Source organism: Gadus chalcogrammus, chromosome 7, assembly GCF_026213295.1.
Source record: "Gadus chalcogrammus isolate NIFS_2021 chromosome 7, NIFS_Gcha_1.0, whole genome shotgun sequence".
Taxonomy (NCBI): Eukaryota; Metazoa; Chordata; class Actinopteri; order Gadiformes; family Gadidae; genus Gadus; species Gadus chalcogrammus.
Genome location: NC_079418.1, coordinates 15559047 through 15578098, shown reverse-complemented (window position 1 = coordinate 15578098; position 19052 = coordinate 15559047). Strand labels below are relative to the sequence as shown.

At 43.6% G+C, this 19052-nt stretch overlaps 1 protein-coding gene across 3 annotated transcripts in view; it reads right to left on the bottom strand.

The window, feature by feature from the left end:
* The window catches only part of LOC130386322 (spectrin beta chain, non-erythrocytic 1), a 70584-nt gene extending 54232 nt beyond the window's left edge, over positions 1-16352 (bottom strand). The window contains exons 1-2 of one of the 3 annotated variants that reach the window (XM_056595161.1): positions 15791-16352; positions 1682-1797 (exon numbers count right to left, since the gene is read on the bottom strand). In XM_056595161.1, coding sequence (XP_056451136.1) covers positions 1682-1789 — 108 coding nt within the window. In that variant the 5' untranslated portion in view covers positions 1790-1797; positions 15791-16352. The remainder of the gene's footprint in view (positions 1-1681; positions 1798-15790) is intronic. The other 2 variants (XM_056595162.1, XM_056595164.1) reach the window with 2 other exon arrangements.
* Positions 16353-19052: the final 2700 nt, after the last annotated feature.

Here is a 19052-nt window from a genome sequence, read left to right as displayed (position 1 = left end):
CACACACACACACACAGAGTTTAGAGCTTGAGGTTAGGCAGCAGAAAACATTGGAAGGACATTAGATAGCTTAGCAGACGCTTTTAACTTGACTGTGAATTTCTAGATATAGGTCATTCAGGGGGAGGTTAGGGTGCCTTGCTCAATGTCAAGGGTATGCTTATGCTAAAGACAGTGGAGTTCCAGCCCAGGACATTTTTCTGGGAGTCAAACCCCCAACCCTACACTACCCTGCTTCCAAGCAGCAGAGAACATTGAGAAGAGTGTAGCTGTGTAAAAGTGTATTTCACACTATTTATCCAAGGAGATTCACAGTGAATCCAAAAGCAGGTCATCACGAATCAGCTAGGGTATCTCGCTCAAGGATGCCTGCACGTTACGCTGCAGGCGGACATTGGGGAACGAACGCGGTAACTTTCGCTCGGCAGTCAAACACCGTATCTTACACTACGCTCTCCTTCCCCTGTCTAAATATAGCACAGGGCTGACAGCCCTTCAGCGGGTTAATGGAACGAGCGTGGGCCTATCATGCCTTCATACAATCTGCCTCACCGATCGTATAACCGTCTCCCTCCGAGTGAAGCAGAGTCCGTCTTCATTGAGGTGGCACCTTCCATACACTAGCATCTCAATCGTGCTTCAGCCAGCGCTAGCCGCTCAAGCGACCTCCGGCCCTCGGTCGTCCCTTGTTTGATATAATCAGGTGAGCCAACGACCAATGCAAATAGAGCTCTGGGGAATATAATTGACATGCTGCGTCAAATTTGGATCAGGTCAACGTTATTTGTACAGTCATTTATCACAATTACAGATAAGGTTTACCAGAAGGCTGTTTGTTTCTCAGCCGGCCAATTGTTTTAATTTAATGGACTTCTGCTAAAGGTTGTGTAATCTCATTTGATGCTTGGAGGCACAGAAATAACCCGGGTGTATTTCATGTCGATTAGATTCACTGCACACACGTTTTAAATGGTAATATTCTACCCACGAGCACAGCGATGACACAAGCACACCGTGCATGACTGACGTCATCTGAAGGACACCTACACAACAAATGGTTTTGTGACATGCGCGCGCACACACATATACACACACACACACACACACACAAACCGAGTTAGTTATTTTCTGTGTGTGTGAAAGGACATACTTCTAATACAATCGTGGCTACAGACTATCAACACGAATTGATTCACACTGTTAACAAACTAACTAGGCCACATCACCAGGTAAACAGAAGGACTCAATAACAAAGGTATTGCACATATTATACCAATGGTCTTCCGGGTGAAAAGGGCAACAGGGCCCAACAATGAACTAGCACGGACTCTGACAAAGATGGAATACAAACACTAAATACACAGTTCCTGATATTACAGCTCGGCAACATGAAACTGTCTGATTGGTTAGACGACCAAGGAAAGTAAGTATATACTGCAAGAACAAACATTGAACTTCCAGCACGCATACATACAACTCCTCTCCGTCCTGCCTACAGTGCATTAATTTCCCGGGCTCTTATTCAGTTGTTATATTACTTTACTACACTATAAGTATGTACTATAAGTTAATTTGTAATTAATTGGGATTCATGTGCTTCAGGAGCAGCTTGGGGCAGGGCATCTTGATCTAGGGTGCCGATAAGGCTGCGGTGTGCGGACATGTGTCATTGAACCAATACCTTTGGGCTGGGGGTCGAACCTGGCCAGAGACTACCATTCTGGTCCTGGCCTGCTCCACTGATCCCACCATCTCGGACCACCTGGCGCTCATCATGGACATTGGCCATCCCCTACCCTGGGTCCGAACACAAACACACCGTTACGTTACAGCCGATTGGTCCACCATCCCCTGTTTTGCATTAAAATGTGCCCCTGGAAACCTTCTTTACAACTTAAATGTATTACGGTAACTTACATACTGTATTATCTATACGTGTATTTTCTACATTTCTATATACTTTAATTCCCTTCAACTGAAATCGACAATTGTTATGATCAGGTGGCGGTCAGCTGACCTCGCTGTCATCAAGAGATGTCATCAAGACATTCCCAAGGCTGGACAAGAGGACGTTTGGGCCCAATTGAGACTTACATAAGCTTCTATTACTCACAATATACTCAAAGACCTCCTAGGATAACACATCATTCACAATGCCATGACACTTGTTAACGTATACATTAATACCACCTTAAGGCTAAAGCAACATTAATGTGTTTTGTTTTAAAACGATGTTTGAAACAAGCAGAATGACCCCGTCCGAAGATCTTTACAGAAATAATCCCCGCCCATACTGCACGCACATCGCGTGACCGTTTACATACACTGTCTGCGTAATCGTTCTCAGAAGTCTCAATTTCAGTCCAGATTAAAACGCAATCTCATTAAATCACAGTTTTCAAACTAAAACAAGGTCAGCAGCATTTTCAAGTCTTGAAAGATTACTTTGCTTAAAACGAAACACACAAGTGTGGATGGGGCCTACAGTAAATAAATATAGACGTTAGGATATCAGTAAGCACATTTGGCATTGTTTTGATTCAAAAGCTGATGATATCCTGCTCGGAAAAGCCATTTTAGTGCCCTGGGGAGAAGATATGAAAGACTGCGTTCTGTAGGCCTAAATGATTCATGAAGAGTAAAAGGATGGTCCGTAACTCTACGACTCAACACTTCCTCCAATGTTCTCTATGAAGGCCTGGGGGGTTGAAAATAACAGACCATCACTCATACTATGAACACAGAGCGACCTCAGGAGATCCTGGTCTCTGGGTTGACAACAGAGCTCCACTGGGAGTCCATCCACAGGAGGAACATGGATTAATCAAACACACATGGCCGCAAACACACACAAACACACGCACACAGACACACGCGCACACAGACACATCAAGAGGGACTGGGGCATTAATGAAGTGGTTATGTTTACTTTAAGAGCATTGGGCAGATTAATGGGACAGTGGGTTTAGTAGCAGGGGGTCTGCTTGTCTGTTTGGGGATACATCACTGTGGTAGTCTGACTCAGTGGGTGGGGGCCATGAGGAAAGAGCGAGACGAGGGGGGGTGGGGGGGGCGATGGGAATGAGAGACAGAGCTAGAGCAGGGGACCACAGGGACAGGGCCATGTGCAGTATAGACAGAGGGGAAGGATAGACACAGAGACAGAGACAGAGAGAGACAGAGAGAGAGGAATGGTCGATTGGGGTGTGGTTAGTGATTAAGGTAAGGCCCAGGCATATGGAGGAGGTGGCTTGGGAGAGGGGCTTGCAGTGCGTCTACAGCGTGGTGCTGAATGATCCTGGATCTCTGCAGGAGACTGCAGAGATCCAGCAGCACCTCCACACACAAACGCCCACCACCAGGCACTCTCAGTGCAGCTGTGGCCCCAGGACTTCTGGTACTGCAGTGTGGGTAATACTCCATATCTAAAATTAACACGTAAATGGTAAATGGTTGAGGCCTATATTTCACCAGTTGTGGTTTCACTCACTTGGTTTCTCATCGTCCCAAAAGGAGATGGCCCATTTGTTTTGATTAATGTATTTGATTTATGTTACAGCTTGGACTTGCACCAATCACTTTTATATAACGTGGCCGAATTCAGGGTTTTCTTGTGATACAGCTCAGAAACTGTGGCCCACATACAGAGAGTCAGGGAGAGCTGCTACGGAAATAGATAGCCTAGATAATGACAGGACCTGAACTGGTAGTTCAGGTCTGGTAGGGAAGGAGGGGACATTATCATTGTTTGTTCTAATGCGTCAGCCAAGGGAGCTCAATTTAATAATATGTAACTAGAATAAATGACAGTCAGAGTCAGATGAGATCATCATCACCTACATAATATGATTATACACACAATAAGACTCCACTACGAAACTCTTGAGCGGTATGCAGATGAGATAAAGATGCACTCTACTCATTTAGACTTGTCTTAATGACCTTGTCTGAATGACTCGGCATTCATTTGGACGCTTTTATTCAAATTATTCACTTACATTTTACTACATGAATGGAAATAAATAGAGTATGAATACTAATATGAGTACAAATAACATGAATTATAAGAATATTTATATAATAATGGTGTCGCTGAACGTATGCGGACACCTGGGCCGTTTCCTTGTACATTTGTGCTTTTGTGAATAAAGTTCTACATCTGATCTGATGGACAGGAATGTGGTGTGTAACAATCATGAATCAAAATGTAAATGCAATCGAAAAACCCTTCCATACCAGCAGGGTTGTGGGTGAATTGGCTTCTGAGCTGCTGTAAAATGTAAGACCGACGACAATCATCCTCATACAATCAGCAAACCTCTTCCTCTGGCTTGAATACAGCTACATCCACATCTACTGGTGACTGACCCAGCCTTCGGTCCAAGGGCTGGGCTTTAGACCAACAGCCTGTCCACGAGGCACCTTCATTAGGCTAATAAGAGTAAACGCCGATATGGGCAATAAACACGAGCACAGTTTACATTGTAGAGCCTTTGAATTAGGCCTTTAAATCAGCCTTATATGGTTACATGGATTCGAGGTTTCTGCTGTTCTCTGATGATGTTAAAAGCTCATTTTGATTATCGATCATATATCTTCTCACCATCATTTGTTGACATTCCAAAAAATCTCAAGAATCAATACCTTTGATTTCATGACAATTAAATAGCAATACAAAACACACAAGTGGCAATATACTGAATTATTGACCAGTCTGATAACAAAAAGGAAACAAAGGCTAAGGAAATCCAATTAAGAGCAGATTAAGACTTGGCTGGGAATAGCGACTAAATACAAAGACATTATCCTCGGATTAGGGCAGGGAGCCAGAAGGCATCCCCCCAACTATCACCCCTACCAACAGACCCCCCCCCCCCCCCCCCCATCCCTCACCCCCACCTACACACCACACCCACCCAAACAGCCATCCCCATCCATCCCACCAACACTTCTATGCTGCTAAAGTGTAAAGAGTGTAGTGGGTGTTCGATTCCCAGCCGAAAGGTGCCAAGTTCTATCCTCAACATGTGCAGCCTAACCGTAGGCAAGGTATAATAACACCCATACCGTCTCCTTAATGACCCTTTCTCTACGGAATCGGATACAGGCCTCATGCTCAAAAACAATTCAGAGAAAATGATATCTTAAATGCTTCAGCACCGCCATTTGGTTGATTGTTCTCAACAAAGCGGGAGACTTGCCATAAACCACATTCATGAGCCTCCTACACACAACTCACTGAAACACACGCGTGCACTGCGTAACACCAGCCATGTCCGCCTACACATCCATCATGGTTTGTGTACCGGTTAGTTCCAACAGACACATACGTACAATCACGTACACAACAGGAGGGTAACCAGCCACACCCACACACACTTATTTCTCACACTGCATCTTGTGCCCACATCGCGTGGAGAGAGATGGAGCTTCTTCTCACCATTCCTCGATATCACCATCATTGACGCCATTGCTCTGGCGACCACACTGGGCTATTAGTTACTGGATCAATGCAACTGCAATTTACTAGGAAGAAGGATGACGGTGCTGTCCTTAAACTCCAAGGATGCAGAGAATGGATTGTGAATGATATTTATGATTTTCAGCAATATGGGGGTATAATCACTAGGGGTATCATGTGTCCTGCAATCATCTATCCTTTTCCAGAAGCTCAGTTTTCAGAGGTTGAAAACGACGGCTTAATAAAAAAGAAAAGTGTTGACACATTCATATGAATAGTGAACTGTGCACACCGTCCTCAACACAGGTGCCTTGCGTCATACCCTTTCCCCAGACAATCAGTGTGGTTCCCCTGGAAAACATACACAGTGAACACTCCTGTACAGATATAGACACAAACGCTGTCCCCAGCTGCTTGCCCTAACAGCTATCATGCTACGGTACTGTATAGACGAGAGGATGAATAAACCCTGTCCCTGTGTACCGTCTGATCCGAGGCTTTGGCCCAGTCTCAATTCTCTCTTTTACCCCTAGCCCTCGTTTTTGAGTGGCCCTCGCTTTTGAGTGGCTTCGACTTGCCCCTCGAAAATAGAGGGCAAAGGGGTTATTCCTCCCCTACCCCTTACGTAATTAGTAGTCGTCGACAGCGTCTACATAAATAGACGCAACAAGGTTTTGCCGGTTGTTTTGAGTTTCACAATACCGGCGTCAGCTGTGGTGATTTTCCTTGCGTGGGTTCAAACAACATTTTGCGGTTGTCAGCGAATCTGAGAAATGTTGATAAAAAATAAGATGTAATCAAGGCTGTATTCAACGAATGGGATTGCTGGTGGATCAGTTTGAGGTATGTAGAATATACAGCAAAAATGTTAGCCTGTTACACAACATGCTAGCTAGTATAACTACGGTTAATGTTTTTGGATCAACCCCTTTGTGATACACGTAATGTCAAATAAACAACTGTTTATTTTGATTTGTGTTTTGATCAGTGTGCAGGTCTGATAGGATAGAATACTACACACATACATTGTCATACATCTTTAAACGTATTTCCTTTTCCTGACCAGTGGTCCGTCTTACTGCAAGCTAAATGTAAAGGGGCCGATCCCGCGTGTTTGGTTTAACGTAGAGCTGGAGCTGGATCAGGACGTCCACCTCAGCAGAAGATCCACGCAGGGTCTGCAGAGGCTGATTGTTGCTTGTCTCTGGGATGTGTACAAGTTGTTTTTTTATTTCACTTTAAGTAAAATCTTTGCTACTGCAATATCTGTCCCTGGAATTTTACCATTTAGTTTGAATGTCTCAGGAATGTAACTATTACCGACTTGAAAACGTGGGATGATTAGATAAGAATCTGTTATTCATGCACACACAATCAGTTGGAAACTGAAATATTGCACTTTATTTTGCATCGAACATTGTACCAAAAGATAATGTATAAAACCAGAATAAACATTGAACTTGAGGTAGTGTGCAATCAAACTAAAACAATTATATCATACAAACAAGAACCAGAGATATCATGGCACATTATAAACTGGCAATCACATCAATCTGTTTTGAACCATCAGCGGACAGTTCATCTTTCTTTCTTCCTAGGGGTTGGGGGGCTTAGTGCTACCAATGCAGAAGAGGTGTCTGAGGTGTAGGCGATGGTGCATGAGATAGAGGGACGGGCTCTGTGTTGGCAGCGGCCTTAACGATCTCCTGAAGGAAAACATAACAAATGAGAAGGAATTATATGGCAGTACTGGGTGATCTGGCCACATAGTATGTATCTACAATACATAATAACTGCTATAACTTTCTACCAAAATTAACGAAATAAGACACTGCTTTGTCAAAAAGCATCACATTGATCCACCATTGTCGTCAAATTTCAGGCTACGTAGCATTTTTAAAACAAGAACAAATTTGGAGTCCCTGGAATGATGGAACATATGGATATCCTTGTAACATTGTTCAGATTACAAAGACAACAACTTACAAGTTTCAAGGCATCAATCAAAATGCCATCAAATGGAAAAACCATGCCATGCATACTAGCGATTGTGTTATTAGGCTTGTTATGACATTAGGATAATGCAATGGTTATCATAATTGTTTGGTGTTTATTAACAAAGAAAATACTTACATTTGTGGTTTCCGGTCCTGTCGCATCTTTCGCCTTCAACATGCCTAGGATCTTTCTCGATTTTCTATATCCACCCAAGGCATTGTGGGAGATTTCTCATTATTTTCTTTAACATTTCACAGATTCACTGACCACAAAAATGTGTTTGAAACCCAAGCAAGAAAAATCACCACAGTTGAAGATGGTATTGAGAAACTCAAAACAAGCAGCAACAAACTTGTCACCTCTATTTACGTAAACGTTGTCGACTACTACTACTTAACTGGGTCTTGAAGGGTATTTCCATTTCCTAGGGGAAGAATTCCCTTTGGCCCTCTATTTCGAGGGGCGAGTCGAAGCCACGCACAAGTGGGGGCCACTCAAAAACGAAAGGGGATAAAAATGAAAATAGAGATTGGGCCTTAATGTATATCTGATAAGCACTCTAAAAGGGGATTGTAAAGTACTCATCAGACGAGGGGAATAAGGGCTTTACTCCATTCTGGGGTCATATTGAGCTCCCCAATTGTGACAGCGAATAACATTAACGTTATACTATCCAAATTCTGTTTCTGTTTCTTCGTGACGGTCTTCTCCCCACTATGAAATATACCCAGAAGCCCTTGCAGCAACAACCCCAGCCCCCAAAGTGGAGCATTAGGGGATACGGACTGCACCCCCAGAAGCAGTCGTACAGCCATGGACCTGTACGACCGGGGTTGGATGATCTCAGTCCCCGTCTCTGGGGCAGATGACAAAAGGCCTGGCGGAAGAGAGCGCTCACCTCACGGCCGCGCTACACGGCCCCAGGTGCTGCCTTCAATTAGAGCGAGAGGAGAAGGCAAGGAATGAACGTGGGGTCATAGAAAAGGGGAAGAGAAGGCCCACGGAGGAGAAAGTGGGCCACTGGGGCTGAGGGGGTGAGGGGGTGGTGACGGGGGGTGACTGGATGCCTGGAAGCCAAATCCCATTCCAGACAGACATTAGGCCATCACTCACATGGGACTGCAGCTCAGAAAGCAGGCCAGACACAACTGCACCCCAGGAAGTACCGCCGCTCTACCAACCCCCTTCAGACCCTATGCACACACACACACACACACACACCTCTACCAGCCCTTCAGAGACACACGCCCCCACCCGTACTGCCCATCTGGTGTGTTTTTTTTTATACCGCACTAGTTAAATCAGAGAGGGAGAGGAAAAGAGAAATTGAGCCGTGCACACCCATTTGCCTGCAGGGAACACACACACACACACACACACACACACACACACACACACACACACACACACACACACACACACACACACACACACACACACACACACACACACACACACACACACACACACACACACACACACACACACACACACACGACATGTGCCCCACAGTGCACGTAGACACACAACCAAACACAAATACGTGGAAACATACATACACACGGACACACACACAATCCACACATATGACCACCTATCGACAGAAGGGGATGTAATCCCAGAGACACAAGTCCTACCCACTCAAAATCCATAGAAATAGATTTTCATGTACATTACCCACATATTTATTTACATAGCTGTATTGATTCAAATATGATTTGATATGGGGTTTACAAGAGAACATCTACTTAAATTAATAAAAAGCCATTACAAATCCACTACAAATGTTTACATTTTTCTACCTGAAATACTATGTCTATAATAAAGTGTGGAAAGGCAAACACACAACAGATCTTGTGTGGTGTGGTGAATGCCTGATTATATTTGTTCAGGAGAGAGAACAAAGTCTCAATTTGGAGATGCTTGGATATGTCTTAGGTATCCAGCATCGTCATCTAGGAATACATATTCATCAACACACACTCGAGAGTGTCGCTTCATATTCAAGTCTCAAAAATACATGTTCAGGGGTGGCCATTCATACATGTTGCAGGGTGGTGATGTAAAAGAGAAATGCATAATTGGCACCAAAACAAAGCGGCACATGTGCCCATGACTGGAGCTATACATACACCAGCTGGCTAGCCAATGTTTGACTCCTCCCCCCTCCCCCTCACGCCTTCTTCCCCCTTCATTTGATCAAGTGACGTATGACTACATCTTTCGCCGAGATAAATGTTCCCTGTGTTTGTGCATTGCCAGATAATAGAGGAGTCTGAGTTGTGGCGTTAAATACTTCCTTGCAAATACACCAAACAACCTACGACACGGGCAATTCTGCTGAAAATCATCAAACACTATGTTTCTATTCTTGGTTCCTACAAGATATGTGGTTCTTAGCACGTTCACATACAGCCTGTGCTGGCTGTGAGGTAGTGTAGCTCGTGCCAGTAGTTTGGCAGCAGCAGTAATCATGTAAGCATTTTTAAATATATGAAGGGCTTATACACAGGAACAAATTTTCAGTTCATTCATGCGTTAGGAAAGGGAAGAGACATTGACGTCCTAACATGACGGCTGTGTTATTGATCGATGGTTTTGTCCAGTGATTGATTTGGTACACAACTCGTATGCCTCAAACCATCTGTTGTGGTTGCATTGTTAAACCAACATCCACCGTTGTGTTACCATACCGATGATTTGTACGGATACGAATTGTTAACAATTAATTGCATCATTATACTCATTCATACATAGAAAAAAACCAAACACGTGAATTCCAGCTATCGAAATATCGACTGATCTCTGTTTAATGTTTGCTGTTTGTCAAGACAAACCAAATGCGTTCCAAGAGCTTGGGCTCTGTTAACAACGAGCAGTTGGCATATCATTTATAGAATGGATTAAATCTAAAATGATGCCTTAACCTATAGTAAAGAACAATCTGCCCGAGGACATTGGCTCCTAATGTTAGACAGTGGTTCCATTTCACAGTGCTTTGGTTTAAGAGCCTTCCTGTAAAGTACACTGCCAGCTAAACCACTGCCCTCTCAGCATGGGGGTGAGCCCTCCCTCCCTCCCTCCAGCTCTGCTTCAGCCTGCCAGCTACTTCGATGAGCCAGGGAAACGAGGAGGACTAAGAGAGCGTGGGTGGTGGGGGTTGGGGTGGCATTGGGTCTGTGGTAGTAGAGGTGGGTGCCAGTGTTGGTGGTTTTAATGGTTGTGCTGCCTGAGGGTGGGTTTTATGCGGTTGGGTAGAAGTTCTTTGGCAGGCAGCCGGTAGTGGTGGTGCTGGGGGTGGCAGTAGTGGTGTTGCTGGGGGTGGGAGCATGTGACAGTGACAGCTCAGACCCCCCAGCCGCGGTTCACAAAGCCCTCCCCGGCGATGCGGACCCCTGCACAATAGAGGAGTCAGCAGAGAGTGGGGGTGACCGGCAGCTCCGGCCCTTCCTGTCTCTGAAAACGAGCGGTGGTGGGGACATGGAACCGGGGGGCCTCCACCCGGGCCCTCTGATCCCTGGCTCAATAGACCAGTGGCACGCCATTGTGGACCTGTAGCCTCACATTCGTCAAGCGCTTATACCGCAAGCATGCTCCGCATGCGCTGACACACCCACACACGTGTGTGTGTGTGTGTGTGTCTGTGTTTGGGTGTGTGTGTGTGTGTGTGTGTGTGTGTGTGTGTGTGTGTGTGTGTGTGTGTGTGTGTGTGTGTGTGTGTGAAATAAGCTAGCAGGCAGGCACAGTTTCCCACAAGGCAAATCCTAAGGTCCACCATATAGAACATTAATTATGGATCAGTCCATATCTCTCTCATCGCAGCAGGATCTGAAGGAAAGCCGGGCAGCACACTCTAATTACACACATAACACTTCCAAGATAAAGACTACAGAGAACTTAACTTCCATGCTAATGTCCCCAGTATCAATATGCTACACTTGAAACTCCTAAGATGGCGCAATTTGATTGGTTCGCTATCTCGGGATAAATATCCCGAGTTAGATAGTTTGAGATCTCAATCATGGGATATTACCCAATATTGGGTAATATCCCATGATTGAGATCTCAAACTCTGGATACTGTTTTCGCACGTGACGGTCTTCTCGTCACACTAATAAAAACAAATAAACCGCTAATGTTATTTACCTTCGGCAAATAATTGTTAAGTATACTATACTTAACTGTCCACATTATATAGAATCCACACTAAGCAGCCTGTTGATGTCACTCAGCAATAACTGATCCAACATTGAGAACATGCTATGGTATGATATTTACATTGTTCATAACATCTAAAGCATTCAGTTTGGATATCATGAATGATGGTCACCTTTTGCTTCAAAATCTTTATCTGAAACGTAAATCCCATTTGATTCAGAAAATACTTTTATTTTCCAACCAAATGCAGCACCTAGACACACACGCCAAACTACTGGATATAGGGACCTCGAAATACAGCTCACTGTATATAGGTCTATCATTTTTTTAACTATCGGATGCTAAAGAAAAAAATATCTGCATAATATACCGAATCCCTCCCAATGCTGTAGCAAACGTTGGACCCATGTAGCATTAGCCTGCTCAGATGAGCCATTTATAGATTCCCATTGGCAACGCTTGTCTATGGTAGGAGAAGACAGCAGTAGAATAGACACCCGGCTGGTTGCTGCTTGCTGCTGTTGCTAAGTGAGTCCGGATCTTAAGGTCTGTGTTTTAAACCAGGAATATTCAGGACCGGCCCCTCTGGGACGGCAGCCAGGCTCAAGACCAGCTGGAGCTTTCCTCCCCTGGGGACCCAAGGAATCCAATTTGAGACGATTTATAAAAAAAAAGAACAAATGGGGGTTTTCATTCAAATCTCGCTAATCTATTGTCTGCTGGCCTCAAGTAATCTTTGAAATCATTCGAGTCAATTCTTCCGGAAGCGCTGTCAACAAGGCCTGTCTCCCAACAGATGCAATGGTCCATTTATTTATTTCATTGTTGGACCAATATCCAAATCATCCTGAAGTTGTTCTGCTGGTATGGTAAGGGAGTACGGTAATTATTGTACAATATGGTAAATGACGGAGTAATCCTAATTTGCAACAGATATTATTAGCCTTTCAAAACACCCTCTTCCCTGCCTGCAGGCAATATGTTTTGTATTAATTGGTCAAATTTGATTACAAGGTGATTAGATTAGACTGAGAAACGAATGATCATTGCGCCATTGTGTCATTGTGGTTCCTGTAGATACCAGATTGGCTCATTTTAGGCCACTTTGAATGGCCAACCAAACTAAATATAGCCCTGAACCGATAACAAACATATGCAAATCATGCTTGTCTATTGTAGTGGAGCGCACGTCAATGGTCCCACTTTTTCAAACATTTGCAGCAGAATTGGAAAAGATGCTGCAGATCGCGATATGAAGTACCACTCTCTTATATTACAAAATAGCAGAGCATGAGACACTTCACCTGGGAGAAAGATCATTCATGGTCAATCAGTGCTCCGAAAAGCACTTTCAGAAAAGGGACAGTACTCCAAGTACTCCCAAATATAGCCACAGGTTTTTCTTTATGGAAAAGAGGAGGATGTGTCAAAAAAAAGAGAAGAGGCGTGTTAGGACGTACATAGAATTACTTGAACACATCAGTGTGGTTGGCAATATTAGCATTTTTCTTCGCAACTCTGTGCAGTAAATTTCGCTGCCTTTATTTATAGCATAGGGTTATCGTCATAACAACTGGGATCATTATGTAGAAATTGCCAATCTTCATGCAGATGGACTAATAAGCATGTGTTGATTATATAGATGCGGTTTGAACTTAAATAGACATGGCTGAACTAAGTAATTATGTGAACTCGTTGGGGCTGTAAAATGGCTGTTACACTGATACGAAATTACTTTGATCCCGTGCCTACCCTCCGATTGGCCTAAGAAGGCGGGGACATGTGTCCCGCATCATAAAAGCAATGGCCCCTGGGAAATGACACACTCTGTTATAGATATTAGAGATGTTTGTTTAGAGTAAATACACGACCGTTCTTTGGTAGTGAATTGATCTGAAAGCTTTCAGCTCTAAGAAAGCTTGGTTATTCTTAGGTCGGGTGCTTTGTGAATTCTGACTTTTTGCCTTCTGGATTGTTATAATCTACTTGCCAAGCTATTATGAAATCCAGAATTTTTTTTCCTGCCAGATAGACAACTATCCAAAGATTGGCTCCTGGCAGGTGATCAATTTGGTCCCTAGTTTAGTTGGTTTGAAATTAGAGTGGGTTTGTAAAAGGTGCACAACCATTTGTAACAAAGTTAGTTTGAAAGCGTGGGGGGGTGGAAAGTGAACTAAAAAGCTCAGGGAATAAAGCACTGTACCTTGTAGTTGTTGACCTGAGGGAGGAATGTGGAGGATCTGGGCATGTGATAGCATCAGTGGCTGAACAGGGCTTTAGAATCATGCTATGGTTGAGTGCAGCTCAATGACTGGTGAATGGGAGGAATTGCAACAAGCTGTTTCGGTGGGGAGATTTCGGGCATCAGCAGTATGTTATGGGGGCCTGCATTGACACAAGGCCCTCGTCCGCTTTGTTGATAGTCACGTTTTATCCCTACGTCGTTCAATTTTAAACCCCTGTGAAACAAGGGCAAAATTAACACAATAGGTATGTTGCTGTTGTTGATGTTTTAGATCCCCTCCATTTTCTAACTTTGATAGTGTATTTACATATATATATAATGTATAAAAAATATTATGCATGGGGGTATTGAAATAATTTGTCATTGGAGGATTGTGCAACACGTATGATTAAACTCATCTGAGTTTGAATACCAGTTCAAAACAAAAAAACATTCACCATTTTGTAATTTAGCAGACCTGGTTTTCTTTCCTCTGAATGTCGATGTTTTTACCTTGCGGAAACCAGAACATTCTTTGAATTGCTGGTCTTACCTATGTTGAATACTGTTCTTATCTCAAGTATGATTAGTTTCAAAAGCCTTATCCCATCACCAGAACCACTTGTTTACAATGAATATTTCAAATTCATTCTGTTCCCTGATTTCCCAATGTTGACTGAAAAATATCTTTAGAAAGACAACGAATGTGGGGAATTTAAGTCGAGCGAGGGCACAGACACCGCAGGAAACATCTCCTATTTGTATTAGGCCTCGTCAAAGTAGTCGGATGGACAAGTACATCTGGTAAACCATATTGTTAGGATTGTTCATGTGGAAAGGTGCTCAATTGGTACAGTATTGAAACTGAAAAATATGTCAAAATCATAGTCTTTCAAAGTGGAGAACACCACAGTGTGTAGCCTACAGAATTGGTTTCTCCTCATTCATAACAAATATTTACATCAAGGTGCTGTAGGCGTTTGTTGAATCTGTGAACCATATATTTAGCATCTCCTAGTCATAGACGATTACTCCATTCCATCAGTCTTCGTAATGTATTCACAGCAGACCAAGAAAATATGATTTGATTAATCTATTTATAATGTCATCACAGCATGTAGACTACATTCTAATACAATGTCTAAAGGCTTGGGGGTGAAAAAATGAAGGAATAACAACTGGAACATGGATAATCAGATATCAGACAGAACTGTACTGGTCAACAAACAAATATACGGATGGATCCCAACGGGGTTTTAGTTTTGTCAATACACGACTATTCTTTACTTCTCCCACTGTGTAGGCTACTTCTATGTGTCGATGCACATGCAAGGGAGTATGAGTCACGTCACGCAGTTAATCGCAGTTATACATCACAACATTACTACACAGAGTGACCAGTGTTCAAGACATCCTACTGATGTTGCATCGCTAGAGATGCGAGGCAGAAGGAAAGGATTCATCTTAACACGAAACCCAATCACGACTCGTCTGAAGCACAGTGCATCGTTGTGCATTTATTATAAAGTGATTTAAAAGAGCAACTAAAGAGCCGGATTACCGGAGGGGACAAAGACACGCAGATGTAAATGTGGCTGCGGTGTGACTCCCGACTCAGACAAAAGGCAGCAGACAGCCAATGCAACCCCAGGTCTCCATCCCATTGCAGCCACATACACACAACATGAACCGGTTCTTTCGTTCAGTGGTTAAATAAATGACATATTTAACCTCACTATCTCTTTCAACCGTTTCCCAAACGCAAGACCTGAAGAGGCGTTATCTAGCTTGGATGCTAAATGAAATAAATAAATGTAAAAAGGCTAGCATTAGCGGGCTAACAGCACCAGTCACCTGGACGTGGGAGAGGAGAGGTTGGTCATTAGCTTGTGGTTAGCGGTGTGGTGGATAACTGCTGGTGGAATAAAATAAACATAAATCACTCTTACCCGTTATTTCTTCACTTGTGGCTACGAAGCGGTCGAGGGAGAAAAAAATCAGCGTCGCGTCTGTTTAAAATAACGATACAGTGAAAAAAAAAATGTTTTCTTTACAACTGATGCACAGCGGGACTCAGCTACGCTACTTGTGCTTTTGACGGGTAAACAGAAATCCCAGGTGAGACTAATAGTAGTATATTTCTGTTAAATCCGTATCCTTGAAAACATGAGGAACTGCTGCTGGCAGTGCAGCACCGCATGTTACAAAACGAGTGTTTTTTTCAGGGATGCCCACACTAGACGTGGTGGTGCTCGGGAACGGTAGCCGTACTAGCGAATCATGAAAACCCATCAAAATGAATGATCACACGGGATATCCGATGCTTCCCTGTGCCCCCCGAGCATCCGACGGCCGTACCTTTACTCTCCCGTTCAAGTGGGAGGAGAAAGAATGAGTGTAGTTATGATGTGGGATAGGAGGTGGCTGACTGCTGGTCATACGTCGAGTCGATCACGTTGAATATGTCGAGGAGACTGCATCATACGTGTAGGAGAGTGGTGGTGGACGAGCACCCCGTAGACACATGCTCATATGAGGAGAGAATGCCCTGGCCTGTTCCCTACCGCTGGTGCTGTCCCTGGTGCTAAAATTGGTGTGACTCATGCAGACAGCCAAACAGACCTCCAGTAATACACCCCTGTGTGTTTTTTTTTAATCAGAACAGACAATGTTTATTAACCACATTGTTTTTCGATCAGCTCTTTTGGGTGTGCTTCATCAACATATACGATGTAAGGAGAGCGCACCATAGAACGATAGGCCGGTATAGGTATTGTCTTTTGACTGTAACGTTTCGTAATATTCTTCAGTAGAACAGATTATTGGATGTAGACCAACATGTTTCATCTTTCATAATACATACCCTGGTTAATGTGGTGATTATCTGCTGAAAATATAGAAATAAATAATAATATTGAATTGGTTATTTTTGTCACCCACTAAATTGCTGATTAGTAGGTTATTTTTTCCACGTTTCAGCATAGCCTGGACATTCTCTAATTTTCCACATATTTTGAACATGGATTAAAAGCTTGACAATGTATTAAAAAACACCCCAAAGGCTAGAAGAAAATTATTTAAGGTGAGGAAGGAATAAAGGAGTCGTTTTCTCAATACTAGGCCTAACCGTTTCCATAAAATACCATTCCTGTTCAGAACTGATCATGAGTCATCAGTAACCCCCAAACAGTGTTACGCCAGGCTGTTTATATCTTGCACATTTTAATGGCCAACTATATGGGCCAGCTATATGATAAGATAAGATGGTATTTATGAATCTAATGGGAAATATATTGGGACTATATTTAGAAATGGAGGGATAGTTCCAAGTTATGGTGAACCTTTTTTATTGACCACCAAAGATTTGAAGATAGCACTGTTCTTTTTCTTTGGGTCTCATGATAATGACATGAACGGTCATTGATGGCAGTTCTGTGCTAGACTTTAATTGAATCGGCGCTCGTGAGCTCTGACAGATACTGTATGCCATTTTTAATTCAACTGTTAAAACATGAAGCAGCAGGAGTCTGTTTAGGGTTAGCCTGGAAAAAAACATGGGTTTCTTTATGGTGTGTGTATTGGTGTGTGTTTACGTGTGTGTCTGTGACCATTTACATCACAGGCACACTCACAGACACAGATCCAGACACAAAATCCCTCACTCTCACAGAGTAGCGCACATCCATAGATACACACACACACACACACACACACACGCACACACACACACACACACACACACACACACACACACACACACACACACACACACACACACACACACACACACACACACACACAGTCACATTGCATGGACTCACAAATTAATCGACGTCAACATCCACACATCCATGAACACACACGCACTCACACATACACAACCACACACACACACTCAGACTAAAACAGACGACAACAGACACAGCCCACTCACCAAAACCAAAAATGTAGAGACAAATTGAATAGACAAATACATTGAACACACAACCAAATACACAAGAAGAAACCAAAAAATCACAAAGGTACAGACACAAAGAGACACACTCATACATTACACTAAGACAAAAACAGACTAAATATCCAACCAGAAACACACATGATCCCACACACACAAACACACACACACAGACAATATCTGTTTGCTGGGTTTGCGTCCCGTCCACACCAGTCCCCCCCCCCCCCCCCCCCATGGAGCTCATCCCAAGCCTGGCAGACAAAGAGAAAGCTGAGTAGAGGGTATGAGGCAGCTAGCGGCCGCCAGCTCCGCGCCGGTGAAAGGAAGCTTTTTGCAGATAACAGCAGTTTGGATTAAACCACCCCAGCCCCCCCCCCCCCCCCCTCCCCCCCTTGTCTGATCACTATAGAGGGGAGGGGACACAATCAGGAGGCCAGGGACATCGGGACAGGGGACATCTTTGGGGGTCAGGGGTTATCCCAAGGGGTGACAGATGATATCGTCAGGAGACATGGTCAGGCGGAAAGGGAACATTGTTAGTGGGACGGGGATGGAGGGGGGGGGGGGGGGTGTTGACTCCATGAAGGTTCAAGTTCAGGATCAAGTTCAAGTTTTATTTATGTGCGATGGGGACACCAAAGTACTGAAAGCTGCACAACCTCTCCTCAGGGGCCCCATCGTCCTGAGGGGGGCGCTGTTCCTCTGCCTCCTCCCAAAGCCTGCCGTCAACTCCTGTCTCGCTGAGGTCCTTGTCCTGCCAGCAGGAAAGGTTCTCCACCAAGTGTGTGTGTGTGTGTGTGTGTGTATGTTTGTGAACTAATCCCATCCTTGAAGTTGTACATCATGTGATCCAAGCCAGTTAAGAGGCCCAAGGTGGACCCTTTTAAAATCCTGTCATAATGACATCCATTAAGTCAGTTCTTATTTTTTCTTAAAAAAATTAAGTATGTTTTAATATTTTACAATCAATTGGCTGTGTATGATGCATTCTATACCAAAGGCAGTAGAATGCAAATTAAATTAAGGTATTTGGAGAGAATTCATTAACTTCTCATGCTTCATCAGGACAACACTAACGTCTAATGCTAACTCTTAAAAGGCTAGTTTGGACATTTTACAGGGTCTTTCAGTTTGATGGAATGGATTATCTGGCTGCTTTTGCAATGACGTAGGACTATGGCAATTTACTATTTTTTAAGAGACAGATATACTTCCATAGATACGTATTGGTTGGGGACCCAAAGCTCCTGGTTATC